At 30.9% G+C, this 27,841-nt stretch overlaps 4 protein-coding genes across 6 annotated transcripts in view; 3 read left to right on the top strand and 1 right to left on the bottom strand.

Moving 5' to 3' along the window:
* LOC105345323 (4-hydroxybenzoate polyprenyltransferase, mitochondrial) overlaps nt 1-27,841 on the top strand; it is a 281,500-nt gene that overhangs the window by 67,649 nt on the left and 186,010 nt on the right. The gene's annotated exons all lie outside the window — the stretch shown is intronic.
* On the top strand, nt 597-8,695 carry LOC105348888 (uncharacterized). 2 transcript variants are annotated; one of them, XM_034451263.2, is made up of 4 exons: nt 597-840; nt 2,273-2,534; nt 3,518-3,659; nt 7,494-8,695. In XM_034451263.2, coding segments are annotated over exons 1-4 (528 nt in total). In that variant the 5' UTR covers nt 597-838; the 3' UTR covers nt 7,616-8,695. The 2 variants fall into 2 exon arrangements, with proteins under 2 accessions (XP_034307154.2, XP_011456786.3); XM_011458484.4 differs by having other exon boundaries at nt 598-840; nt 2,269-2,534.
* LOC105348889 (uncharacterized) overlaps nt 11,928-27,841 on the top strand; it is a 38,597-nt gene continuing 22,683 nt past the window's right edge. The window contains exon 1 of the mRNA XM_034451259.2: nt 11,928-12,177. The gene's annotated coding sequence lies outside the window, so the exon portion shown is untranslated. The remainder of the gene's footprint in view (nt 12,178-27,841) is intronic.
* On the bottom strand, nt 15,430-26,104 carry LOC105331894 (uncharacterized). Of its 2 annotated transcripts, none has more exons than XM_066081706.1 (7): nt 25,514-26,104; nt 22,471-22,716; nt 22,106-22,243; nt 20,283-20,486; nt 18,548-18,603; nt 16,830-16,967; nt 15,430-16,615 (listed from the first exon to the last, which is right to left on the bottom strand). In XM_066081706.1, exons 1-7 carry the CDS (start codon nt 25,577-25,579, stop codon nt 16,561-16,563), a joined length of 903 nt encoding a protein of 300 aa, XP_065937778.1. In that variant the 5' UTR covers nt 25,580-26,104; the 3' UTR covers nt 15,430-16,560. The 2 variants fall into 2 exon arrangements, with proteins under 2 accessions (XP_065937778.1, XP_065937779.1); XM_066081707.1 differs by lacking the exon at nt 25,514-26,104 and adding an exon at nt 25,393-25,488.

Genomic DNA, 27,841 nt, shown 5'->3' with positions numbered 1-27,841 from the left:
GAAAAAAAATAATTATAGATGATAGAAATATCAACTGAATCTGATGAAGAGAAATGTTATTCAATAAGGTCATCGGCCGATATCAACAATGCCTACTAGTCAAGACCATAAACGGTCTGGGTTTTTTCCCGTAATTATTTGATTACATTAACTGTCCTTAATTAATTTATATTAATAAGTAAGAGGAGGTAAATAATTGATACGTACATTACTAGGCCTACATGTATCTGAAAGATTGAAAATGTCATTTTGAAGAGAAAGGACGGGGGGATTCCTAGAAAACTAGATAGACTGTTTTGATTCTGAAATGCAGTGTTTCAAATACGTAATTAACAAATAAAATTTAAGAAAAGATAACAAATCAAAATCTCGTAATGATAATGTTTAGTACATTTTTTAATTATGTTTGAATAAAACCGAAAAGTTCTTACACTATATTCTGTATTTTGTAAAATAAAAATAAAATAAATCTATCCAATCATATTTAAACCAAATTACTAAATGTACCAATAATAATGATGGTGAATATCAATATATTTACATGTACTTTGCTGGTACAGGTACTACAAAAGTTCGGGATCGGCATACAAATAATTTGTATCGTAAACAAAACACTCCTGTCAGTTGATTATTCTCACGTGTCTTTGACTGTAGTTCGAGCTTCACTTTGAAGAATTAGTTTCCTAACGAAGAGCTTTAAATTTGATGGTTAAAAAGAATCGCTGTCGTCCATTGACAAGATGATACGCAAAGATGATCGGCCTTCATCAAGTTTATGTGTATTTTGCGTTGCATTTATCTGTTCTCTACAATGGATAACTGTTGATTCACAGACAATATGTAAGTTTGCAAGGAAGTGGCATGATATGTGATCGCATAATCATACAAGTTTCTGTGTAGTTTATTTGCACACGTACAGATGTAAAAAAAATTCCACCATAGAAAAAGATGGTGTATACAAAAGGTCCATGCAATTTGATATGTGCAGTCAAAGCTTATTTAACTGATATATAGCTTTATTGATTTATAAATTCCTGAAGTTCGTAACCTTACAAGTGATCTAAATATCTTGAAATAAAACGATTAAATATGTTTTTGTAAGAGGTATGCTATATTATGTATCTTGCATATAGTATATCCTTAATATATGTACTAGACTTTGACCCGTGCGTGCACGGGTTGATATTGCATATCGGACATTTACGAAATAGGTACATCGACACACCTAATTATTATTGGCATTTACATAACAAAGCTGTAAGCCTACAATAATGCTATGAATGTCACTACACTTTTTTTAGTTTGAATAATCTAACTGTGTCTCAGGAAAAGCCCTCACCACAGAAAGAATGCCTCCCTTATACCCGTAGAGTAGCAATAAATTGCAGACTCGCTCCGGAACGATTTTGGAGAAAGTAAATGAAGTTGCCTTGAAAATAACAGTCAAATTCATCACAACAAACCTTTTTGAGACTGCAAATACCTTTAAATTAAAAATTTTAATCCACAGAATGGAAGAATTCAACACCTTTTCGCCAACGTGCACGTATTTTCTTTGTTAGACTGGATCCGTAGGACATTATTCATTTTTACGATAAAACATATTCTATCTTCACTCTCCTAACAAATATAATGTAACTTTTTTGCATGTAATCAAATAAAATTAATATTTTTGTCATCACGAAGACAAAAGTAAGTACCTAGCTGAAATGTATATTTGTTATTTTATACTTTCTCTCATAAGAAATCATTAAATGTATATGAACAGAATATATAGTAAAAGTCCAATGAAAATTTACCCGTATTTGTATAAGTTTATTCATGCAGATGTGATATTGTGGAAACACAAACTAAAGATCCTGTTAGCGTAAATGTATTGCGCAAACGCAAGATTCTAAAATTCAAAAAATCCAGGTGATTTCCTGGATTTTTTGAGGAATTTTCGTTGATTATTAATTAGCGAAGCTTAACTGAGAAAAAATAAAAACAAATTGGTAATCTTTAAGTGCCAATGATGTTTTAAATATATAAAACAAAAGACAGTATTCCTCCGATTAATCGGTATTAAAGACAAAAAATTCGAGTCTATTATTTTAATATAGTAGTATAGATATTATAATTGATATCCATAAACTAAATTTAATTTAATAATGGAATAAACCAAAACATGATTATAATTATTTTCTGATGTCATATTTAAAAAAATATTTTGTATGATAACTGATAGTACAAGTGTATTAAATACTAGCTAGTATTATGATTCTGTAGACAGGTTAGGTACCGACTGCGGTACCACTAGTACTATCACAGAAAAGAGCAACACACAGATAGAATTCGATGGACGCTATGACGGAGATAAAGTAACATCCGGGGATCTAAATTATCAGCAGTGCGATAGAATCATCTTCCAGACCAAGAACTATGACGAGCCCGACGCAAGATACAACATCTGTATATCTCCCATCTATTTTAACGACAGGGAGTGTGCGGTGACTCTGGACTTTAAAAACAGTTTGTTTGCTTTGCCTTTGAAGGTAATTAACATAGCTGAATTATCTGTTTAAGAATACTAGTACAAGAACCAAAAAAATCAATATATAATGCTTTTGATTTATACTAAATTTCAATCCTTTACCGTGAGTTTGCGATACAAAAATAGCAACATCTAGCACAAAGACACTTGTTTCCTAAAAACAATCCTTACTGGGGTCAAGTGCATGCTTATGTAGATTACTTATAATCAAGAGGTTGACGCCATGATTGCCCACTTATCACCACTCCAGCTGACCATCCCTAACCACTTTGTATTTGACGTTATGTTGTGTGTCCATACAAGTAATACAAGCATGTATAACCTGTATAAGCACTAGTAAGTTTTTTACAATAAATATTATAATAAAGATAATATTAGTAAACGGAGAAGGATATTTGTCTGCAGTAACTGTAAACAATTAAATAACTACAGAGAAGAACATCTATTTAATTAACTGAGAAAAACATGTACAGCACAAGTAACTGTGAAAAAATGAAATTATAGTATCATTAACAGATATCAATTTGAATTGCAATGTGAGTGGCTATTCTTCTGTACTGTGTACATGAACAGTAAAAGTTGCTTACAATTTTACTTAAAATTTGACTGCATTTTCGAGATCTTTAAAGAATAGTTGTGACTTGCTTGAAAAACAATTCAAACCTCCTTTCACCTATTACCTGTAATTACCTGTAGATATTTTTAGCATTAGGTCAACTACTGTCTATAATTACACATGGTGCAATAGATGATATGAGGTTTTTCATGTTATGTAATGCTGAAATTCAATTGTATTAATTACATGTACCTGTATGTTATCGCTCCTGTTTGAAGAGATCGGAGTGGGTTGGAATGAGGGTACTAGGAAGATATTATACAAATATATTTTGATGCATGCTCTATGTCAAGTTTGAAGTGGGTTTTGTTTAATAACTTAAATTATTTTATATTTTGAGGATTTTTTTTTTACCTTTTTCTTTGTAGTCCTTTGATTGTCAGAACCAGATGGATTTCAAATTCTGTGTTCCAAACGGGGAGAAATTATATGTGTTCTTGAACTTAAGTGAGGGAAAATCATTCGCACAGACCACCTTTTTATTCCGCGTTGTGGCAGAGAGGACTGATAGTAAGTCTCATTACAATATAATTATATAAATATAAAAGTGACACTCTCATTCCTTCATGGAAAAGCTTTATGTACTAGTATAAACTAGTACTACATGTACATAATGTCATATTGTACTTAAATGTCTGAAAATTAATTTATTTAAGGAATAAGAAACCATTCTTTGAGTATTATAAGGTGATAATTTTGGTCGGGGTGTGGTCAGGTCCAATAAAGCCTAAAGGTCTTTATAACAGATTTGACCTCGATTCGACTGAAATTGTCACGTGCACCTTATAATATTCAAAAAATGATTCCTTATTTCCTATATTTATATTATAATTTCCAATTGTACACTTTAAAACAACATTTTATAACCATTATTTTTTCATGTAGCATATGCTATGTATTACTACGCAGTGCAGACAATATCGTTTTTGCTCACGTGAACCAAAGGTTCAAGTGAGCTTTTCTCATTGCCTTTTGTCCGTCATTATCCCAACTATATGTCTGTCTGTAAATTTTCACAATTTGATTCTTCTCTAGAACCACTGGGCCAAAGAACTATATATGATAAGAGTCAAATTTGGCCCCCATAATTCACTATTTTTTAAAGTGTTTCGGGTACAATAAAATGTTATGTTATAATTTAGAAGAGTTGATATAGAATATATTTTTCACATATTTGTTTGATTTATTTGCACTCACTTGCTGTATATGACGTCAGAAGTGTCGCTATTTCTATAATTCAATCAAAATCAGACGAAAATTGACATTTTTCACATCTTTTTACGAATGGGAAATATAGAGCGCATGCTTGAACCAGGACAAATTTTTTGTCACTTACTGTGGTTTCATTAATTTTCGTGGGTATCAATTTTCGTGGATTTTCTGAAAACCACAGTTTCAAGGATACGTAATTTCGTGGCCGATGGTCCTATCAATACAAAATGTTAGTTGAAATTCAACTTCAATGAACATTTAATTTCGTGGATCAACTTAACAACGAAATCTATGAAAATTGGTATTCAACGAATATTGATGAAACCACAGTATTAGACTTAACTAGATACATCTCTGATTAAAATATTTTGTTGGTTTAAGCATGCGCTCTATGTTTCCTGAAAGAAAAACTGTTTGAAAACAAGCTCTTTTATGCTTAAATGCAAAAATGGCAGAAAAAGGTTGTCTTCACAATGCCGTATTTCTAAATTGTGGGCATTTGAATCAAAATGAAGTCAACATTAATTAAAATCATCACATATATATCTGTACAAAGAAAACAAAGAATTACAGTAAAATAATGATATTCCATTAAGGGGGCCATTTTAGGCCCATACCATATATAGTCCTTTAACTAAACTTTGTACAAAGCATTTTTATGGTAAAGGGATTCTAAATTGTTATAGCCAAACCCTTTTTGAAAGGAAGATAATTATGAAACAGTGAAAATAGGGTATGTGTCTGAAAAAATCTTCAAGAACCAACGCACAAGAAATGCCAATATCTACACCATAGCTTGTATATATAGTGGAGATTTGAAGTTTTTAAAATTGTGACCCTTGAATTAATACTGGGGCCTCAAGAGGGGTTCAAAGTTTAACATAAAAATATATAGGGAAACTGTTTAAAACTCTTCTTCTCAAGAACTACAATGCTTCAATTAGTGAGACTACTATTCAATCATTCTAAAATAGTGAAGATTCGGAAGTGTTAAAACCATAACGTCCAGATCAATACTTGGACCCAAAGAGAGGTTCAAAGTTTAACTTAGAAACATATAAGGTAAATGTTAAAAAAAGCTTCTTTTCAAGAACTACACTCAATGCTACAATTAGTAAAATTAATATGCAAACAGCCCCAAATGATTTGTACTCTAAATTGTTAAAACCGTGACCCCTAGACCAACACTTGGGCCCCAAGAGCGGTTCAAATTTTATCATAGAAATATATAGGGAACTGCACTGTTACAATAATTGAAGTGATGTTATTTAACTATGTATTAGCATCATCATATCTTCATTTTGATATCACAGTGATCTTCTTTCACCTTTTATGATTATTAAGATTATTTATAGTTCTTTCACATTTAGAATAATGAGATTGGCCAGTTGATGCATGATTCATAGATGTTAGATGTTAGATAAGATATATTAGATATGATGTCCAAAAAGTAGACTTCTTTTTATAAGTTCTTTAATATATTGTCAAATCTTGGAATGTAGTAAAGAAAAACTCTGAATATTATAGGTCTAAAGCCCCTTTCACAATTGGCGCACGATCAGAAGCGACAAAATATTCGTGCGGCCGAAAACATTAGATATGAATCGTAAACTGTTGCAGAAATAATCGCATTTGAGAAAAGTATCCGTACGAATTTTGCACGATCTAAGCGAGCGTGTGCGATGTAAACGCATTGAATCTTGCGATATATCTTTCGTCTGTATGCGATTGTTGTACAATGAAAGCAACTGTTGAAAGATCATACGACAGGAACGCGCGAAAGACTAGGTTATTGGACGATTGAACGTGCGCCAATGTAATTGGACGTGCGATTATGCGTTCCATGGTACGAATGATCGTGCGAGTTAAAGGGGATATATACACCGCCCTTATTCAGTAGACATAGTTGAAAGTGAGAAAAGATGCTGCCCAAGAAGATACAGATATGCAGCAGCATTTATTATTATACCTCAATATGATTATTCTGTTATATCTAATTGGTCTAGAAAGTCACGTGGCAGGGCGATGTCATAGGAATGAAAAAGCCGATATGAGCATACGATGTAGACAAATATGATTAAATCAAAATACATGTATTTAATCATTATGATTCTCTTTATATCTCAAAACAAACTTAACTATCTTTGATTTATGAAAGAAAAGTGAGACAGTTACAATCAAACAATCACGACATTAATGTTGCGACTGTTGAAAAGTAAAAAATTATTAGAAATCAACGTATTTTGTGTTATCATATGTTGCTTGGTATAATGAAACGTTTATTACATTAATGTTCAGGAAATATGAAGGTTGATTCCCCAGAAAAAAATTTTTTCTCTCGGGCGAAGCCCTCGGGAAATATGATTTTTCTTGAGGGAATAAATCTTCATACATGTATTTTCCTCACCATCATGCAACAAATGTATATTGTAAATTTTGCTCTGAAACAGAGATACTTATACAGGGTATATATACATGTACTAGTAGCAAAGCACGGCATATTGAGGCTGATGAGTCGTGCAATGATAGTAAAACGTTGCAAGATTACATGAGACACGTTGAGCAACAGTCTCACGGTCGCAAAACAGACGCATAAACACCAGCGATTTATCTTACGACCTTTATAAATCGTGTATCACTCTTGCGAGTACACAAAACGTTGTAAAACGTTTGTACTAATGTTCGTGCGTTGCACTGCGATAATTTGGATCGCGTTCGGTCGCGTCTGAATAGTGTGCATGTCCACTATTCAAGGAGACTTGATGCGACCAGTAAAACGTATGCAACGAATGCGAGAGCTCGTGCAACGTATGCGAGAACTCGTGCGAAGCTCAAAATTTCGATCGCAAAGTGGTGTAAAGTGGTCGTGCGCCAATTGTGAAAGGGGCTTAAGATTTTAGAAAAATAAATGTTGTATATGTTTGGACAGATCTCTTCATCTTAAGGAAATAATTAAAGTATATGATATACCGGTAAATGTAATGAGTATCTGAAATTTTTATTTTGTTTTGAAACACAAATGACAATAAGAAATTGAGACACAAATAACTAGGTTATTACAAATGAATATTTATTTACAATTTATTTATTGGCGTTTACTTAACCATTTGATTTCATTTAATACTTTATCAGAACCAACACCTGTTTTGGCGATTGTTTTGGGAGTTCTTGGAGGTGTTTTACTTGTCGTGATCGCAGCCATCATTTTCATCGTATACCGGAGAAAGAACAAACAACGACACTTAGTCACATGAAAGTCATTAAATCATTTGGCATGTACTATATAAGTACAATGTCAGCACAGTACTCAAATTTTGTGCGTTGATTGGTTTTTTATTGTATCACGTTTGAAACTCAGGTCTTTAATTATATTTTATGGGTTTGTTTTATATGTTATATGCATCATTATGCAATGCATTTACACACACTGTTTTATAGGAATGCATGTATTGGTTTATATTTTTAACACTATTAATATTTTCGTAATTTGACATACATGTATTTGTTTTTGATTTTTACTTTAAGCATATTTTTGTATTTGTCTTTAAAATAACAATACTGGATCATCAATATCTGAATTTCACGTTTGCAGGTAAAATTACAAAACATAATTATTTGTTTTTTTTACATACTTTAATATCTTACAGTATACAAATGCCTTTTTGTAGTTTTCAATGCAAAGTTCACTTATAACTTATAATTCTATAAGTATTCAGACTTCAAAGCGAGAGGGAGTATTTTTATATTTTGTCTTCAGAACATAACAAACCTGCCATGATTAAGGCGTAAATCCGGTTAGAAATGCATAATACAATATTTGTTTAAAAAAGTATCAAATTATTTACAGTTGTATTTGGTACACTCGAAAGTTAGGGAGAGTTATCAATAAAAATTAAGTATAGATAAATTTGATAGAGAATAGAGACATGATTGCAAATTGTTGTACAAACAAATATTTTTATTACCGTTTCGGATTCATCAAGTGCATGTTTATCGTTTGTTTAGTTTATCGGGATAGAAAAATGTATATCACTATTATACAAAAACAATCGTGTATTTCATCGCATTTATACATTAATGTGTTTTAATGACAATGTCTGCTTGTTTCATTACATGTTCCATTGCTTAAATTGAAAAAAAATGTTTACAATGCAATCTTTGTTAATGAACAATAATAACTGTATCTATAAAACACCGATTTGTCTCTATAATAGTTTTAGAAGAAAATATGTCTGTTGTAACTGTTTTTAACTTTTGTCTTTTCTAAAGTATACGTTGTTTCCTTAATATTACATGATGTGATGAACCTAGTCAAATAAAGAGTTTAAGCTTTATATAGTTACAGGCTTCGTTTTATGTGTAAACAATGTGCCGATTGAGGCCATCTTAATTATTGATGTATGAAAGCATTGGACCATGCAGTTAAACACTGTGCTTGGTATAATTATGAAGATTGACCAATATCATGAAGGAATTCATGGAGACGATGAATGTGAGATGTGAGACCCAAACAGAACTTGCAGTAGACAAGAAATAAAATTCTCAGTAGGTTATTAAGAAATAATCAAAATAACTACAAACTTTGAGACGCTGCATATACTTAAAGTAGGTCATAGTGAAGGTAAATGCTGGGGTTACATGTATTTCACCGATATTTTGGAGCTAGAGCACTTTAATAGAGGTATTTTAGAAAATTAACACCTTATGATAGATTATTCAAATACAGCATTTGTGTTCACTTTTATGTACTGTTTTCGTAACAAGATATAACAATTTTGGCCTTAATTTGTATGTACACAGGTTAAGGGGTAAAACAGTTGACTTGTCATTTTTAGCTCACCTGAGCCAAAGGCTCAAGTGAGCTTTTCTGATCACAATTTGTCCGTTGTCTGTCGTTGTCGTAGTCGTCGTCGTTGTTGTCGTCGTCGTTGTAAACTTTTCACATTTTCATCTTCTTCTCAAGAACCACTGGGCAGATTTCAACCAAATTTGGCACAAAGCACCACTAGGTGAAGGGGATTCAAGTTTGTTCAAATGAAGGGCCACGCCCTCTTTAAAGGGGAGATAATTGAGAATTATTGAAAATTTGTTGGTATTTTTTAAAAATCTTCTCAAAAACTAATCGGCCTGAAAAGCTTAAACTTGTGTGGAGGCATCCTCGGGTAGTGTAGATTCAAGTTTGTTCAAATCATGGTCCCCGGGGCTAGGGAGGGGCCACAAGAGGGGGATCAAGTTTAACATAGGAATATATAGAGAAAATCTTTAAAAATCTTCTTCTCAAAAACTACTAGACCAGAAAAGCTAAAATTAAAATGGTAGCATCCTCAGATAGTGTAGATTCAAATTTGTTCAAATCATGGTCCCCGAAGGTAGGGCGGGGCCACAATTGGGGGATCAAGTTTTACATAGGAATATATAGAGAAAATCTTTAAAAATCTTCTTCTCAAAAACTATTAGGCCAGAAAAGCTAAAATTAAAATGGAAGCATCCTCAGATAATGTAGATTCAAGTTTGTTCAAATCATGGTCCCCGAAGGTAGGGCGGGGCCACAATTGGGGGATCAAGTTTTACATAGGAATATATAGAGAAAATCTTTAAAAATCTTCTTTTAAAAAACTATTAGGCCAGGAAAGCTCAAATTAAAATGGAAGCATCCTCAGATAGTGTAGATTCAAGTTTGTTCAAATCATAGTCTCTATGGGTAGGGTGGGGCCACAATTGGGGGATCAAGTTTAACATAGGAATATATAGAGAAAATCTTTAAAAATCATCTTTTAAAAAACTATTAGGCCAGGAAATCTCAAATTAAAATGGAAGCATCCTCAGATATTGTAGATTCAAGTTTGTTCAAATCAAAGTCCCTGGGGGTAGGGTGGGGCCACAATTAGGGGATCAAGTTTTACATAGGAATATATAGAGAAAATCTTTAAAAATCTTCTTTTAAAAAACTATTAGGTCAGGAAAGCTCAAATTTGAGTGGAAGCATCCTCAGATAGTGTAGATTCAAGTTTGTTCAAATCATAGTCTCTGTGGGTAGGGTGGGGCCACAATTGGGGGATCAAGTTTTACATAGGAAATATATAGAGAAAATCTTTAAAAATCTTCTTCTCAAAAACTATTAGGCCAGGAAAGCTCAAATTTGAGTGGAAGCATCCTCAGATAGTGTAGATTCAAGTTTGTTCAAATCATAGTCCCTGTGGGTAGGGTGGGGCCACAATTGGGGGATCAAGTTTAACATAGGAATATATAGAGAAAATCTTTAAAAATCTTCTTTTCAAAAACTATTAGGCCAGAAAAGCTAAAATTAAAATGGCAGCATCCTCAGATAGTGTAGATTCAAGTTTGTTCAAATCATGGTCCCTCGGGGTAGGGTGGGGCCACAATTGGGGGATAAATTTTATACAGGAATATATAGAGAAAATCTTTAAAAAAATTCTTTTAATAACTATTTGGCCAAGAAAGTTCGAATTGGTGTGTAACCATCCTCAGATAATGTAGATTTAAGTTTGTTCAAATCATGGTCCCTGGGGGTAGGGCGGGACCACAATGGGGGATGAATTTTTATAAATAGAGAAAATCTTTAAAAATCTTCTTCTCAAAACTATTAGGCCAGGAAAACCCAAATTTGAGTGGAAGCATCCCCAGATCATATAGATTCAAGTTTGTTTAAATAATAGTCCAGGGGTAGGGTGAGGCCACAATGGGGTATGAATTTTTACATAGGAATATATTGAGAAAATCTTTAAAAATCTTCTTTTTAAAGACTATTTGGCCAGAAAAGCTTAAAGTTGTGTACAGGCATCCTTGGGTAGTGTAAATTCAAGTTTTCAAAATCACAGTCCCTAGTGGTAGGGCGGGGCCATGATGGCGGTTTGATTTTTTACATAGGAATATATAGAGAAAATCTTAAAAAATATTCTGGGAAAGTTTTCAGTACAAAACTCAGTACTATGTGTGAAAGCACAGGTTATGCAGATTTAAGTTTAATGAAACCATGATTCCCTAGAGAAAAGTGGGGCCACGAAATGGGGGGTAGGGGTATATATATAGGATAGAGAAAAATCTTCTTACAGGTACAACAACAAAAGGGGCTTGGTATTTACCAAAAAAAAGAGGTGGATAAAAATTTGCAGATTTTCAATTTTTTTTAGCAAGATCTACTGTACTTAATTGTCAAAATATTTTGATACTGTAATGCTAATTTGATCAGAATTAAGGCAATTGTTGCTCAGGTGAGCGATGTGGCCCCTGGGCCTCTTGTTTGCAGAAGGCACCATACCGTAACTCGTTTATTTAGTATAATGGAATTTATTTTTTAAAACGAAAGTTTTTTTTATTAAGACTTGAATATTCGATACAGATCGTAAATATTAAAGTAAAAAAACTGTTGCAAATATTACTAGACAATGAAGATAAGATATTTTGTTGTTGTTAAAAAGAGTTCCATTTCATACCAGGGTTAACCCAGTTAACTCTTCATACTTTAACCCTACTTAATTCTTCATATATTAATTTACGTGCAGACAATTTTTATTCCATTTTATTTTGCATTATGCATAACTACAGACAAAGCATACCTTCTATACCGTATATATGTGTGTCCATCTTATAGCTATCTATCTTTTGAAAAATTATAAAAACAGGAAGAAAAAATAAGTAACCCAAAATAACGCAACTTAATATGTGATCTAATGTTATATACATGTAGCTGAGATAGATTTCAAATATTTTCCCGGGAAATGATTTGTTGTTTTGCAGAGGACTGAGAAGAAGATTGGTTTTAGTATTATAAAGAAAGATCCGGATTTTTTTAAAGGTAGGTATATATCATTTTAAATTTTACAAATGAATTTATCTTAATCAAAATTAAAATGTGTTTTCGATGATATTTTGTAACATGTATGGATAAAATCTAATTAAAAAATAAAATATTCCTCACTGGCATAAACAATTTTCAAATAATCAATTTTTAAACAGAAATTTAAAAACATCGCGAAATTTTAGCTTTTATTTTTCATCAAATATGAATTTACATTGCATTAACCTATTGTTATTTAAGTTAATCCGGACTAAATTATGTAATTTGGAAACTAACCATACTTCTACCGGACAGGTGGTTGTGTAAATGTAAATTATATTGGTAAAAGAAATTTATCATGCACTTTGATCTTTCGGATAAAACTGTAGTATATTGTTGATTGTAGAATTATTTTCGTCGTAATCTGTTTTATATCAGTTGGAATCAGTTCAAACGTCAAAAAAGCGTGTGTGTGTGTTTTCCATTTTGATTTGTATGCGAGATTTCTATACGAGGTACTTCGGAAGCGATAAGGTACCTGTATAAGAAACCCTATGTTTCTCTATCAAATATTATTCATTCATTTTATTTCTCAAATGAATGTTAATCTTAAAATTTGGGAAATAAGTGTAGGGAGTCTTACTTATAATTATTCAAGGAACTTACATTCAATCAAAACGTGAGAAATGAATCTGTTGGTAAAAGTCTCTCTCAGCATACGTCGTAACACACTATCTAACATGAAATTGTACATTTTTTGCGTTTTCATTCTCCAATAATCATTTCCGCTTTGTTAGTCTATTGTTGGATATTACATCATTAGCAAAAACTTAAATAGGGAAGGAGGATATATAAACTGCTGATAATCAGATAAGTACACATCTATGGCCATGTTCATGAAACTATCTCCAGATCCACCCAAAAAAATATTCTAGGATACTGAGCAATCTTAAAGGTATCGCAAATTAAGATTTCTTATTTTGACCACATTTTCCTTTGAAAAATGGAAATCAACAATTTAAAGTTGACTGTGAAAAAGTATTGTAAATGTACAACTAGACACGATCTCGTTGCGAGCAACGAGTGGGTCTTCCGTCCGATTTTTGAGTAGATTAGGTTAAACTTTTCACTTGAAAGATAAAATCGTAGATCTAAGCGAAAAATAGTATAAAAGATTTGCGGTAATCGGGGTTTGATCCCTAGTCACCTGGGCCATGTTTACGACTCTATTGACTTAGGTACTCAGACTCTCGGTTCAGAACTTTGACGCTTAATTTCTCGAGAATGCCTTGATCGATTTTAAAACAAATTACATATTCTGAATCAGTAAGAGGGTCACCATAAGGTGAATAAATTAAAAAAATATTTATATATAAGAAAGTCGAAAGATTCATTTTTTCAGTACTTTTAAAATCGTAATGTCTGAGGCAGATGTACTTTTAAAATTGAGGAACAATATATGTTTTTGAAAGAATTTAGTTGTTTCATTTTATTACCCACTATAGCTGATGCTTATTTATTTGTTTTACTCAAGGAATAAGGAGTTATTCTTTGAGTATATCAAAAGTATATAACTTTGGTCAGAGCGTGGTCAAATTTAATCAAGCCCGATGGGATCGATTTATGATTGATTTGATCAGACATGTAGTTGGATAGAAAATATGCTGAGATATCACAATCTTTTCTTAGTTGTTCCGTTTAACAATTAAAATATTGTAGCGGTCGTCGCCGACATTGTTCGTTTGAAATGTGTGTCTTTATTGTGTGTTTAAAATATAAAAAAAAACACAATGGAAAATTTGCTTGCGAAAATATGGTAATACTCCTTCCCTCATTTTGTCTTATTCTTAAAATCCAATCTTTATTTTTTCTCCTTATAATAATCACTAAGCAGCGCTAATTTTAGGTTTATAATGTACATTATAGATTTTCGCGTTGAATGAAAACTGTTCTGATACTTTCAACGTTATTATTGGCGGTCAATTTTATATCCATCGTCGTATCCATTGTCGCTTATTAAAGATAGCTTGACTCCTCTTCATTTATTTTTAAGTTATTTTGTGATTGTCAAATTATTAATAATGATGCAGTTCTTAAGGCCTAATTGAGGAATAGTCAAAACAACACATAGACGCGTGATTATTTAGGCATAAAGTTTTAACAGATATTTTCCGATCCATTTGATAATTTGAATGGTTTGCATGAATGTGAATTAATAAAAAAAATTCAGATAGTCAAAAATTTAAGAGAGAAATGTTTTATAACGAATTTTTATTAGAATTGGTTTAGGAAATTTGATCTCCTTTGTATGAACTCCAAGATCATTTTAGCTGCATTCAAATTAACTATGTATTAATCAGTTTTCAATGCATGATTTTATCTCATGATTAATATGTTAGGTGCGAATTCATTGTAATATAAATTAAATCCATATCAGAATATATTTTTATTTTGTTCCAACAACAAAAAATCCGAGTTTTCTTTTGATTAAAGCCAAAGTTCCAGTTGGTGTTGGCACGATAATAGTACCCCCACTGATACTGCGATCAATATCCTCTTTTCTGTATGTTTTTAAGCAAACTCTTTAATTTTCTTTCAAAATAATAAGCATGGGGAAAACCTGCAATTTTTAATACAAGTTAAATTATTTATATTCGGACCATAAATGACGTATGATACGAGAAAAACCACGGATGTCTGATATATTTGTGGCTACAAGTGGTCGAAATTGATGCGCGTCATTAAATACCATGCGGGTCAATTTCGACCAAACTTCTGCGGGTAAAAGGTGTGCATTTTAAGGGAAATCGACTGATAAAAAGTTAAAATCTGTAACATAAAGTCATGCAGATAGAAATTAGAACAGTTTTAATTTGATACGTACTTTTGAATTTTGATACAAGTTATGAAATGTCAACAATGTGGCACGAGTTGCCTCTGTTGTATTTGCCGACGTGAAAGCAAGCGTCCTGAAAACGGGAATTTTAAATAAGAAAACTATTATTCTTATCAAATAATTTAACTGCAAAACAAGTTTGGGGTCTGAGTTGTTGTAATTCCGGAAACATCATACGTTTTTTAAACACTTCCATGAATCCTTGTGTTGAGATTTTGTAATGTGGTCGAAATTGACCGGTGGTCGATATTATCCCGTTCTACCCAAGTTTACTGTCATTAAAGATATGTTGCATTTCATAATATGTAGATAGAGATCATGATATAAATTAGTATCCAAATACACATGAACACATTACAAAATGAACGTTCGTTTTTATTTACAAGCAGTTTACAATTGGTAAATGAGGTTTTGTAAAATGTAAACAATTTTTTCGTTGTATAATGTGTTTATAATATAAGCAGAATTGGACGGAAGAAAATTAAAAAAGGGAAAGACATGCGATATACAGTTGCAGTTAGTCTATGGTAGGCAATTTGAATCTTAGAACATTATAATAATATAGACTTTTTTTTCCTTTTTTATTATGGAATTTCTAAATATATGGGGAGAAATGGGGGTTTTTTCCAGAAACTTTAGTGTCTGTACAGATAAGCAAATGAAGTAAAGCATTTTTTGATTTTTTTTAAAATGCATATTTTGTGGATATGAAAAGTTGTATAAAATCTATAATCAGGATCAAACTGGAATTTTTTAACTGCAAAATGGAAGTCTTTTTTGTGGATTAGAAGAGATGGTAAAATGTATCTCAGTTTAGAAACATAAAAATATAAATCTAAAATCTACAAACGATGGAAATTGTAATAAAATATTTACATTTAATAACTTTGTTTGTCTTACTTTAAACAAAACTTTCGACGAAATGAGAAAAACTACAATCTAAATTTTTTTGCTTTAGTCAAAGCTTATGCTAAATTGAGTCTAATAGGAAAGCACAAGAAATCAGGTATTGACATTCTATTGTCAAAAACAGTATGGTTAATTTGAAGTGGTAAATTTGAGATTTCATAAATCTACGAAACAAATGGTTGTTATATGAGTTTTCTATATTTACCCAATTGATATTGTCATTTTTTGGTTAATAATGTGAAGATAAAATATTGTAGAAATTCTCTGATTTTTACAGTCAAATTCCATGGTTTTGTCCAACTTTGATTCCTTTTGTTTAATCACTTCTATATCCTATTATACATCCAGGGATAACAAAATATCTAAAACCAAACTTGGTTTTGAGTCAAACCATACTTATTAATGGTTTGGTCTAATTTAAAACAGAAGCTTCAGATGTAAAACTTAAAAAGGAAAATATAGAAAACAAATCTTGTTCCTGCAAGTCAAACTTAAAACCAGGTCTAGTTAGGAAGCACAAGGCATCAATGATTGACATTCTTTTGTCAAATGTAATACAGTTATGTTTGGTACAGTTGAAATGTTCCTTGTAGTTTTCATTCGTGTTGTTCTAGCTGTAGCTCCCAGTCATTTTCTGCTGTAACCATATTGCTGAAATGAATTGAAAATAGTTGTAGGAGGATGATTGTTGATAGAACTTAAATGTGATATTGTAGAATGCAGTGACTGCAGTATAGAATTACTTATTTCTTTTATTTATGTCTGCACAGTAGGTGATTTTGAATATCATTATTGATTGACTGAGATAGTTTAAAACAATTTTAAGGTTCAAATTTATTCATAATTGTAATTGATATGTACTTACATTTGAACAATGGAGTTTCCTTTGACATTGATTGACACTCTCATATTGTCGATGTAGTTCATTTCTGGGAAAATTCTCTTCATCAACTCTTCAGTCAAGTTATAGATGATGTCATTGATCATTATTGACATTTGATTTCTGAAAGGAGGATGAGACATTTTTATTTTTGTTTAAGGAGGGTGACTTTAGTTTACATTGCGCATGTTTTTGCGCTTTCTAATAAAATGCAGTTGATATATACTTCTTATAATTTTTTTGGATATCATTTATAAGATTAAACACAATAAGCAAAATACAGATAAAAATATTTAGGTTGTTAAAGGGAATTTTTTATTATTATCACAATTTTTACGCTGTTTGGTAGGGAAGCATTGCCATTGCGCTTTTATGACGTTATGATAAAATGAAGCTTTGTAGGAATATCATAAAAGAAAAAGTGAGAATTGTACGCTGTTGAAATTTTATATACAGTATGATCCTATCCTCGAGGATATTTTCTTAATTTTTGGAATGAATCCATTTTACCAATCATCATTCGTGATGATCCAAATATATAGCAAAATTTGGTGCATTTTAATATTTTGAGATGCCCCCACTAAAAACCAGACGGTAGAATTTTGTGTTTTTTACATATAAGGTAGGAAAAGCTATTATTAATCATATATAACAATTTGAGGAAAAAGGCTATTGTAGTATTTTTTTTTTTTAAACTGTTTGATGTGCGGAAAATGCAGTTTCCTATATATTCCTATAGTAAATGTACCTCCATTTTGAGATGGTCCCTAAAAAGAACCATACGGTCGATTTTCATAAACCTTTGGAAATAAAGTAGAGTTGTTTTATATTTCATATGGTTAAAGAATATAGAGTTATGCTATTGTAGTTTTTCCGCAAAAAAACCCCAAATTGGCCTCCTTAAAGGGACTTGGACACAATTTAAGATTAAAAAATTTTATTTTTATTTTTTATGTATAAAAGGGTTTACTGGTGTATTTTAAATGATTGATCAAAATATTGAATGTTAAAGTCAAGTTACAAGCGGGATACAGAGGTAAGATTTGGTTGTTATGTAAACAAAGCTCGAGTCTTATAGCTGTTTACAAAATATGTAATGTAGAGAATTACCATTTCGTAGACAAAATGACACGAAAAAACAATTTACACTTATTCAATATCTTCATAAATACAATTATCAGCCAAAAAATGATACATTTGATTGAAACTTACACCAATACAACACAAATGTAAAAAATGACAATATTCGAGTTTTGTTTACAAAACAAAGAATTATGAACTCTGTATCTTGTTTATAACTTGATATTTGACTTTCAAATTTTGACATAGCATTATAAACTTCTTCATTTATCAGTATAAACATTGAAAATGGAAAAATAAAATTTGAAAATTTTAAGTGAAATCGTGTCCAAGTCCCTTTAAATGGCTAACATTAAAGTTTTAGAATTTTTAGTTCAAATCATTTACTGTGTGGAAAGAATTAGGCCGTTTTTATAAAATTTGGATTTGAACTGTTTGGATGTAAATCAGGGACAAAATTGAAATCTTTGAAAGCTATTGCACATCTATAGGACAACCAAAAGCATCTCCCAAAGGATGTTTCGTGTACTGTCGAAAATGTAGAGAGAGTTCAAAGCACACTGTTGTTTTTTTTTTTTTTTATAGAACTTTTGAAAGGTTTATAATCAAATAGTTTGGCTTACCTTTCAAAGGAGGCTGCTTCAATTTTGCCATGAATTGATTGCTCTTGTTGCATGACCTGAAATGCATTAATAAATTATCAAGAGCAGTAGGGTAATTATGTGAGAAAGACATATCAGCTTTAAATCTTTATTAATTAGCTTGAATGGTTAGTTAATTGAATGGTTTTTCTTTAAGATTTGTTTATGTTGTATTTAAATATTTTAATGAATCTTTTGACAACTTGATGTAAAGGCCATGCCCTTACATGCAGCCAAAGTTCAGAAATTCTCAAACCTGAACATAATTTGAAACAGGATTAGGAATTTTTCTTAAATCAATTTATTTGCAATTTTATGTATCAGTATCATATACTGGTTAGATAGAACAGAGAGTGTAATTTTGTTTTATTTTGTAGTATTTCTTTTTTTGAGGAATTTATTGGATCCAAATTTGAACTGAACCTGTAAAGCTGACAAAACTTTTCAGTGTTTTTCCAATTTATTTGCTATATCAAATAAGTTCATGTATTTGTTTTGTTGTAAGGGTGAATAATTTCCAATTAACTTTATGAAATTTAAGAATGATGTGACTTTGGACTGAGACTGTGGTATTTACTAAGTATCAAACACTTCAGGTCTGGTTGAATTTTATTTAGAGATTTTAGATTGTTTGAAGATGGTGATGGAGATGATGTACACTTATGGAAGTGGAATATTGTATCAGAGCAATGTTTTCTTCGGCGTGGTTAATATGAATATGATGTCAAGTTTAAAATCAACAACAAATTTAATGTGAGCACAATGTGTCATAGGAGGGATGCAGACACAATTATTGGAATGAAATTGGAATGGTTCTGGGGTTTTTCTCAATGATGATTTTGGCCATAGGAGGTGGTATTGTTTTTTAACTATCGCCAAAGAGTTGTATCAAGAGAAGATTTGTGAATCATAATGAGCAAGCACAGGGAAAATACCAATTTAATGTTTTAATGTGTCATCACATATAATTGATTTAAATCAGTGCTGTGTGATATTATTTGTGCTATTGATGAAATGGCATATGAAATACAAAATTTTGATAATTTCATTTTATTCTAATATTTTGTTTTCAAATATTTATGTTTGTGTAAGCAGTTTGAAATTTCAGTGAGTGGATATTTTTTTGTCAAATCCATTTATATGAATTAATGAGTGGAACAGTTTTAAGACATTGATCATAGGTCATTAATGATGGAATGGCAGATTGATAAAACAGGGAACATTATGTCCTGGCCATTTCATGGTGGGAAGATTAACAATCAATTTTGTGTATGAAAACACTTTTTTTGGTTTGTAGGATTTAAATTTAGGTTAAATAAGAGAAAATTTTTATTTAGCTAATTAGATTTATAATTTTTCTTATATCAGATTTTCCATGGAAAAGTGGTTCTGAATTTCAATATAATAAATTAGTTGTAGAGGAAAGTGACAAATATATGTCTAAAAGGTAAGTCTATGGGAGAATTCTTAAAGTTGACATCAGGTTTGCATAAGAATAATTCTTGCAATATATATATGATTAGTATGATTTCTACTATGTTAAAATTTTAAGTTGTGGAATGAATATTTGTTGATAAAAATCTGCTTTGGAAATATTTTGGTAAACAGCTTATATAATCAGTACTTTTCTGCATGGAAATTGTTATAAAATATGATTTTAAGGGTCTGCTAGTGTTTTGTATATTTTATTGACATTTTTCTTGGTTTATATAGATACCTGCAGTGTTGTGGATGTATTTGAGTTTAGTGAAACTCTTCCCATGTACAGATCCACTGTTAGGCATATGATAGTTACATCATCGTATTGGTTGGTGAGTTTGTTGACGTGAGAGCCCCACATTTTGATGTCAAGGGATCCTGATTGGTCAGTTAATGTGATGATCCTCCTTTTCGATGTTTTTGTCTCCAAGACGTTGGTAATCTAAGAGCAAACAGATATTCAATGTGTAATAAATATAATATTAATTGTTTTAATAGTTCATTTTTGGGAGTTTAACCATTATTTATTTTTGAACTGTGTTTCTCACAGAGCAATTCAAATATGTGTCAAATATACATAGTGCTGCATTTGTCAACTTCTCTGCATTGTTAATAAATTTAATCGGAAAAGGAGGATAAATAATTGTGTTTTGAATTAGATTGTTTTGTTTATTCATTTTGTTTTGAATATCAATGGAAGCAAAATTTGAACGTTTGTTGAGATTTAAACCAGTTAATCTCCGTTACAAATACATATATTGAAGTTAGTTTGCTTAGGGTTTTTTTCTGTGAACCTTGATTTACTGAAGAAAACAGTTGGATTAATGAAGAGTTGGGTGTTGGCAGTGCAAGCCATATTGCAATTTCATACTCTGAATTGTGGATACATTGCAATATGTTGCAAATACATTATTTTTGATATTTCTATAAATAAATTAATGTGATGAAAATCATGGTCTTCTATTAGTTTGTAATGTTTGTAATAAGGATCTAATGCGTAAGGTGGTAAGATATAGCATTTGTAACCATTTGGCTATTCTCTACATAATGGTGGAAAGTCAGGTTTTCTTTGGGCCTGATTTGGGGGTGAAATTTGGCCTCAGGCCCAATCGGAAATTTTAAATATTTTCCGAATTTCGGTCTGAAAATTCCCAATTGTAATTTTAGGAAAAAATCTTTGTACGAGTTGTCAAAATTTTACGTATGTCTTATCTAACATGTTTCGGTTACGGTAATGAATGCTGGATAAACGCATTGTGGTGTTTTTTGTATTTCATTTTGAATAAATTATAGTCATAGAAACCATTAAATTTCATTGAAATAAATGAAAAGCAATTTTCCCAATCTTTCGGCTTTGTCGCTATTTTCCCAATTGAGAGCATCCTAGCCCCCAGTCCCAAATTGGTGGAAAAAGAAACAGTGTAAGTGGGTCATTGGGTTGGACTAATACCCCTAAATGCACTGAAGTAAAGAGACATGTTTTATTTGTCACTTAGGTTAAATAATGACGAGATATTTCCTTTATTTAAGGTTTAAATACAATAAATATATCCAATTTCTTAAATTAGATAAGCTTTTATTTATTAAAATATTGTTAGATTTTTTATTAGTTGTTGCAGACATGCTTTTAATCTAATTTACCTGTATTTTAAGTATAGTCTGTCTTAAGGTATTTAAATTACAATATTTTAAAATTATGTTTTGAATTTGTGTATATCAATGTAAACTTAATTAAATAAATGAAGTCTGTTTGATTCAGTTCACAAAGTTCTTTCTCTATAATTTTTCTGTTAGGGAGAAGTGAAATCTTCAAACCAAAAATTCATGCCTTATTGTGAATAAAATATGCTATACTAGTAGAAATGATGATGTAGGAGAATGAAATAAAATCAATAAAGTAGAAGATAAGACATGTATGTGTTCAAATTAATTGCACTCAATAAGCATGAATAGCATGAAAAGCATGAAAAAAAATTATTCAACATAAATTCCACTATTAATGAAGGTCCAGCAGAATTTGTGATAAATAATATCACAATTTTTCTACTGATATTTACTTACTTTGTCTACATGGCCTTTGACAGAAACTCTGTCTCCTTTTTGCTTTGTCTTGATTTCAGCAATTGATAATATGTCCGGTTCAATATGCTTTTTGATGATTTCAGTTGAGATACTCTTTTCCATAGCAGTATCCATGACCTTTTGTTAAAAGGAGCAAAATTCAATGTAGTATACATCTATTTTATAATAATTGTGTTTTTAAACTTACACATGTTTAATCGAGTACATTTTTATGTAAACAGAAGACTATGAATTCTGTGCCATCTGTAAACATTAAAGATTACCTTAATATTTTTAGATTGAATGGTAGATTGAATTGATATGTCAGTTTCTTTTATTAAATAAGTTGAATATTGAATTCTTACAATGGTGGTGTCAGTTATCCTTATGGAATGATCATCTCTTTGACTAAAACCTCTTATGAGTAGGCATTTCCCAGTTGACTTTTTGATTTTTTCGAGATGTTTGATGGTTAGGTAGAGTTCGTGTCTTGTGTTGAATGCTGTGGTGGTTGATAGAACGTTTGTAACAGCATATTCTTTAGCATCTGTTGGGTTTTTCCTGATTTCTGGTGTTTCCATGATGTAGATTTTCTGTTGTGCGGCTTGAAACTGAAATGAAGGTACACAATTCATTTATGTCAGGATGTTAAAGTATGTGAAATTTTAAATTATTTAATTTCTGGTTATAAAAAATACAATATGTACATGTATATGTTATTTACAGTATTGTTTATTAAACGATTTGGAAGTGTTGTTAATGCTAAAATATATATTACACATTCCATAATGCTGTTGTATCCATGGTTGTTGCAGTTTGTGGTTTATGTTTGGAAGATTAGTTTTTAATTATTTCATTAATGATTTATTTATTTCTGTTTGCACTTAGTACTAAATTTCTCAAATATTCCTCTCTGGAAAATCAAATCTGAAATTTTTATTGTTTGTCTGTATTTTGTTTAATGGGGTCTGTTGGTCTGATTTTGGGTAGCCATTTTGGGTCATCTATAGTCTGGAATATATGTGGCATATATTAGTTCTCTTGTAAATTGGTATTTCACAATGCCAAATAAAGTATATTGATTAAAATAGTTAGGGGACAATTACATATTTACAGAGTTTAGTAAGAGACTATATTTGGTGGCAGAGGATGTTTAAGAATATTATGAACATTTTTCATAACTCAATTGTTTTAGGGTACGTAATTTTAGTTTTTTTATTTTCAGTGCAGACCATATTTTCAGCTAGTTTATACATTGGGTTATCTTTGTCTTGTTTCAATAAACATATTTTAATAATATTTAAATTTTTTTATTGACATACATTGGCGCATTTAACTATTATTTCAAAAAAGTCTCGTGGATTTAACTATTAATTCATAAAAGTCAAGAAAAAAATGAACTCCAATTTTTTCTAAACATTAGTTTATTTGATGCTATATCTTAAAATTTACATCATAGAGTTATACTTTTGGTTTTATTTTCTGAAGAATTTTTCAGATATTTTTGCTAAGTCTATTAAAATTTGAGAGGAAGTTTGAGATTTTTAAATAATTTTATTGCATGTTGAATTGTTAATGGATAAAAATAGCATTTCATCAGTGCAAAAAGGTCAAAATATCAATATGGTGAAGATATTGCACAATTTTTCTTAATGATTATTTTAATTATATTAAATTTCTTTAATATAAATTTGTATTTGATGCCATGGTTTATCTGATTAAAAATTATTGTGGGAAAAGTGATTTGTGTGCAATTTGCACTTTGAGTGCAGAAAGATCATATTAAAAATTCACTGTAGCAGCGAAAGGAACATATAAACCCCAAAATTTTGTTTTTATTTTTGGTTTACCTATGTATGTAGAATTGTAAAAAATACTTTTGATAAAAAGTTAAACACTTATGATCGCAAATTCCAACGTTGTTAAGTGAATTTTCTGTTTCAATTTATATACGAGGCAACTTTTATAATCTGATTGATCCTGCTCTGATATAAGGGCAAGAAACTTTTTCAAAATAGATTTGTTAAAAGTGTTTATATCTGTATTATTGAAGGAGGAATATCATTGGATATTTCTAAGAGATTTTGGAAATTTGGATTAACTTTGGTATCAACAGATTATTTATAGATGAAAAATGGTTTTTGGTATGAAGAGTCGTTTAACTTTGACAATTAATTTTTTTTTCTTGTCATCATAATTTGCAGAGAAATATACACATTGATCTGGGTGATTTATACTAGCAGTTTAGTAATTTATGATTAATGCAAAAAAGTATATTAATAAAAGCATAATTTTAATAATTGCACTGTAGGTGAGCATTGCTGGGGGTTAACTTGCTATTGACTGGTGTCCTATCCAGGGGGAGTCAATGACTCTCATCCACTTAGCATGACGGAAACTGGGGGACAAGCACTGGCCCTATGTACTTTCATGGCATGGAGAAGGATTTAATTTTATTTATTATAATAATTATGATTAATTATTTTGGTAAAATTGTTTTAGATATATTGTTTTTACTCATAACCAAGTCAAATTGAAGTTTAATCTCTGAATGGGGTTTTTATCATACTTACAATGGTTTTTGTTTTAAAAACTGAATATGCCATAAAATCACATCTTGAATATTTAATGATTTAGAAAGAAAACAAGTGGAATAAATGCTTTTTTACATAGACATTGGAAACAGGATTAGAAGCTTACAATAGTTATATATTCAATGATGAAGATTTAAAGATGTGATTTTTAACCTCAGAATCCAATGAATAACATTTTCAGCAAGTTAAATGAACTACTGTGGTTTCATTAATATTCAAGGGTATCAATTTTCGTGGATAAAGTGAAAATTACAGTTTCAAGGATACGTAAAATCGTGGTCAATGACCCTATCAATGCAAAGTGTGAATAGAAAAGGCAATTTAATGAACATTTAATTTCGTGGATCAACTAAACAACGAAATCTACGAAAATTGGTATTCAACGAATATTGATGAAACCACAGTATATGTTTAAATCAGGTTGGAACGAACCCCCAAATGGGAAGAAATAGGGCGTTTGGGATATCATAGTCGAAATGGGATATAAAGTTAATTAATTTTATAATTCATTTGTGCTATTATATCTTAAATGAGTTATTTTAGTATTATATTCCATTTGGCTGTTTGGGCGATTGGTTCGAACCGTTTATTGAAGTACGTAGCTTCGCGATACGATAATCAATTTTTTGAAGACATTGAATGTATAATATATTTTTGTATAAAATAAAGGATATAATTAAATAAAACAATCACCTGATACAAATTGATTGGTTGCGGTCAAGAGTCAAATTATGGCGTCGTTTCAAAACTGTTTACTGACATGGTTTCATCGCATTATTTGAATAAACATTCCCAACTTATAATGATGACTCACCGGTGAGGATTTATGTTTCTTGGGAGATGGAGCCCCATCGCCACCAGCAGCTCCCGCTAATGCCATGTCTCTATCCTTCGTCTTTTCTCTGTAGTGTTTCGATTTTAAGATGTTCTCTGTTTTTCAGCGTCTGTGATAGAAGCGCGCGAAAGCTGTTCAGGCGGTGGTTTATTAAATGGTTACTGCTATTCTGACACATAATTTTTATTTAAGTTATAAAGATATGAATATCATTCTGATATCTTATATGAGATAGGAATATATCATCTTATAGTTATTTTTTTTTCTTAGTAAAGTCTATAGATTTTCGTATTGAAATGATGAAAAATCCATTGGAGCCAGGCAGAACTGACGAGGGGGCGAAATGTTTTATACACCGTGTACGATACATTGGATTAGACAATATGAAGGGGTGAACGGGATTGGTCATTTATTTTTAGTACAGACAGATGAGGTTAATATTGATTGTAATTTTGCGGAAATAAGAAATTGAAATAGTGTTATTTTGTATTATTGAATTTTTAGATTTAAAAGGTAAAATACCAACTGTTTTTGGAATGGAAAAAAATCCGTAAGCAGTTTTTTAGTCCATTATGGAATGTTCCATTTGTGCAATCCGTACTTTTCGTTTTTGAATTTTTCGGGAATATTGTCCCGGAATCAGTCATTTAAAATCCATTTATTAGTTACATATTGTTGTTTACATGATAACAAGGTATGTGCTTTGTGCTAAGTTTAGTTGATATTAAAAACCGGTCTTTTTGAAGTTAATCGTCATATGCGACATGCGGATATAAAATCAGACATATATACATGCGCGGATCCAGAAAATTTTTCCAGGGGGGGTCCGAGGGATAATTGTGTTTGCCAGGGGGGGTCCGAGGCATATTTTCGCGATAATTTTACTATGTAAATTTAATAAATTTTCATTTTCCAGGGGGGGTCGGGAATCCCCCGACCCCGACCCCCCCCCCTCTAGATCCGCGCATGTATATACATACGTCCGTGATAAAATATAGTATTATTTTGTTTTTCTTTTCTGGATGAGTAATGTCAGAGAAAACATATAAAACAAATGGATTTTAATGAATGTTTTCATATAAATCATTAACCATTAATTTCAATAACGTAAAATAACTCCTGAAAGGACTTCACTTACACAATGCAATTACTGTAATTGAATTAGGCTGTAGCAGGTCCTGTGATAAAAACGCAAACATAATTATCAAATTTTAATAAATAATTGGATTGATTTTTTTCATTTTCTGGAAGTTTATCGTTCATTATATACAAAAATACTGAACCCGATCGAAATTTTATACACATTTCTTAATCAGTTAATTATACGATATTGAGGTAGTGATGATGTACGTGTTCTGCCAAGAGGATTTTTTTTTTTTAGATCTTATTCGATGATGACTGTAGTCGGGCGAAGATGTTTAATCGTTTTCAGCACATGTCGATCAATTTCTGTTACATGTACTTTACATGTAGACTAATGCAGGTATCATGGTATACAAAATCTTTGATAACCCAATTTTATGTTCTTTTGTCCAAAATTCATGTTTTGTAATTATAGTTTACATACAGGTAGTTGGAAAATCATGCCCTCCTGTTGTCTTCATTAACATTACATGTAGGATATGTAAATGTACATTTGACCTTCAAATAACAGATTTGGTAGGATTATTACTTTTGATATGAGCAAGAATTAACATTTTTTTACCTTTTTATTGTATATATGCTTCAAAAATATAGAAACACATATAAATTAAAACATTTTTCATATGAAATGGTTATGTGTCTCCAGCTACCCTGGTGTGTTTGAATTTTATTTCTTATTTTTGGCAGGCATATCACAGTTGTAGGTCTTACTGTTTTAGAGTGGTTTAAGGTATTCAATGTATAATGAAGAGATATTGAACAATTTTGAATCATTTCAAGCTACTTAATTAAATATGTATTGCTAGATAACAATGAAACTGATATAAACCAAACTCACATGACTGATAACATATAAAAAGCCGGTCATTTTGTATCTTAAATCTTTTTATTATCTCCGTTTGATGAAAAAGAGAAAATTTTAATTCTGTCAAAATATCTGCAGTAAATGATTCATTTTATTTCATATTTTAATATATAAAATGTGTATACATGTATTATCGAAGAGAGTTTTTACCTTGTTGAATCTTGATGTTGTCCAATCCGGCGAAATTATTGGTTAATTTTAAATGTTGTGCGATGCGGATCATGCCTCTCCTTGTTTTAACATTTAAAATTAGTTTTAACAATATCTTAATGAAACATTTGTTGCCCATAGACTTGAAT

Source organism: Magallana gigas, chromosome 4 (assembly GCF_963853765.1).
Source record: "Magallana gigas chromosome 4, xbMagGiga1.1, whole genome shotgun sequence".
NCBI lineage: Eukaryota > Metazoa > Mollusca > Bivalvia > Ostreida > Ostreidae > Magallana > Magallana gigas.
Note: the sequence above shows the minus strand (reverse complement) of the source record. Positions and strands in the feature narration are given on the sequence as shown.